Raw genomic sequence first — 1,509 nt, 5'->3', positions numbered from 1 at the left:
ATCTACAGAACTAAAAAATGCAAAATAATTAACCGGAACATTTACATATAATAAAACAAATCCATTCTGCATAACTGAATAGCATGAGAAAAAAAATAAAAAATTTTCACGGTTCCAAATAATTGTTATAATAATATATATACCATGATTTAGCTACAAATCGTTAAAATATTTGACGTTTTTTTCTGACATTTCTGTATTTATTATTCACATATTTTTATCACAAAAATTTGGCGGTACTTCAGAATAGTGTCATTTTAATTTGCAGTAAAAAAAAGAAAGATTGATACAAATTAACTGCATGATATTGTTGAGGGATAGGTTTTTAAAAAATGTTTGTTTTACCAGAATTTATTCGAAATGGAGAAGGCATGGCTTCTGTACTGTTAAAATTGTAAACGTAGGTGCCAATGAAATTAATTCGTGAACAAACAAATTAGTGCGATAGTTAAAATGCGATCCTATTAAACGAAAGTACCCACGCCACGATTTAATAAAAGAAAATGTGCTCATTAGGAAAAATATTATTTTTGTATTAACCAATTTGAGTAAGTAAAAAAATGTAGTAGAAGAAATATTCCAACGCGAACTACTGTTTATGCTTGTGGGAAATGAGAATTATTAATGAAAAAAACTGTAGGCATTTCACTAAATTAAAATATTATAAATTAATGTGTCTCACAATATTCACGTATTATATATAGGTTTTCATGTTCTTCAATTTTCTTGTGCATTTACATATAATTAAAAGTGTCCATTTGGTGTTATTAGCACAACAGTATATTTATTTGAAACGCTAATAAAACCGGCGCTGTTACTAATAATTAATCGTTTACTTGGGAATGTAGTACAAAGAAAAGCACACTTATATTAGTAGAATACGCATTATTATCCTTTAGTGTGTAAATAGACGTGATATAAAAAAAGTTATATAATTATATAATTACATATCATAAAAACGTTTTAAATTACGATGGCCCTTTCGGGAGAAAATAAATGGGTACCATTAATTTTTTAGAATACACATTTTGAGATAGATTATTAATTTAACATAATATGTACTTTTAGAAAAATAAAGATTATTTCTTTTGAGATAGCATATAATTATGTATACCATTATCTTTTTCTACTTAATAGGAGGGAAAATTATTAGATTTGCCTTCATATAAAAAATATAAAGAATTGGACAGTGTAAAAGTTTTGAATGATGGAATTACTTTCTGCAATAATTTAGAAAATAGCAATGAATGGGTAGATCTTTTTGCAATAAAGTATCAAAGCTTTTAAAAGATTTATCCCCTGAACAGGAAAATAAACTTAAAGGTGATTGTCACTACTTTAGACACTGATTCCATGATCAGGTAAGCAAAAAATATTATGAGGGGAAGAACTTAAATAACAGACATGTTTATGGTAAACTTTTTGATTTAGTGTCTGATGTTGTTTCGAAGGATCAAAAATTGGAGCCGTGTCGTTGTTATTATTCTGACACAAATGAAGGGTGGAAAG

General features: G+C 27.2%; 1 protein-coding gene across 1 annotated transcript; it reads left to right on the top strand.

The window, feature by feature from the left end:
* Nucleotides 1–1,247: 1,247 nt before the first annotated feature.
* Nucleotides 1,248–1,349, top strand: PCYB_006090 (hypothetical protein; the record flags this gene model as incomplete). The annotated part of the gene is made up of 1 exon (XM_004228030.1): nt 1,248–1,349. The coding sequence occupies one exon, from the start codon at nt 1,248–1,250 to the stop codon at nt 1,347–1,349; it is 102 nt and encodes a 33-aa protein (XP_004228078.1).
* Nucleotides 1,350–1,509: the final 160 nt, after the last annotated feature.

This window comes from Plasmodium cynomolgi, assembly GCF_000321355.1.
Source record: "Plasmodium cynomolgi strain B DNA, scaffold: 0899, whole genome shotgun sequence".
Taxonomy (NCBI): domain Eukaryota; phylum Apicomplexa; class Aconoidasida; order Haemosporida; family Plasmodiidae; genus Plasmodium; species Plasmodium cynomolgi.
The sequence above is the reverse complement of the archived record's forward strand: the minus strand, read 5'-3'. Positions and strand labels throughout refer to the sequence as shown.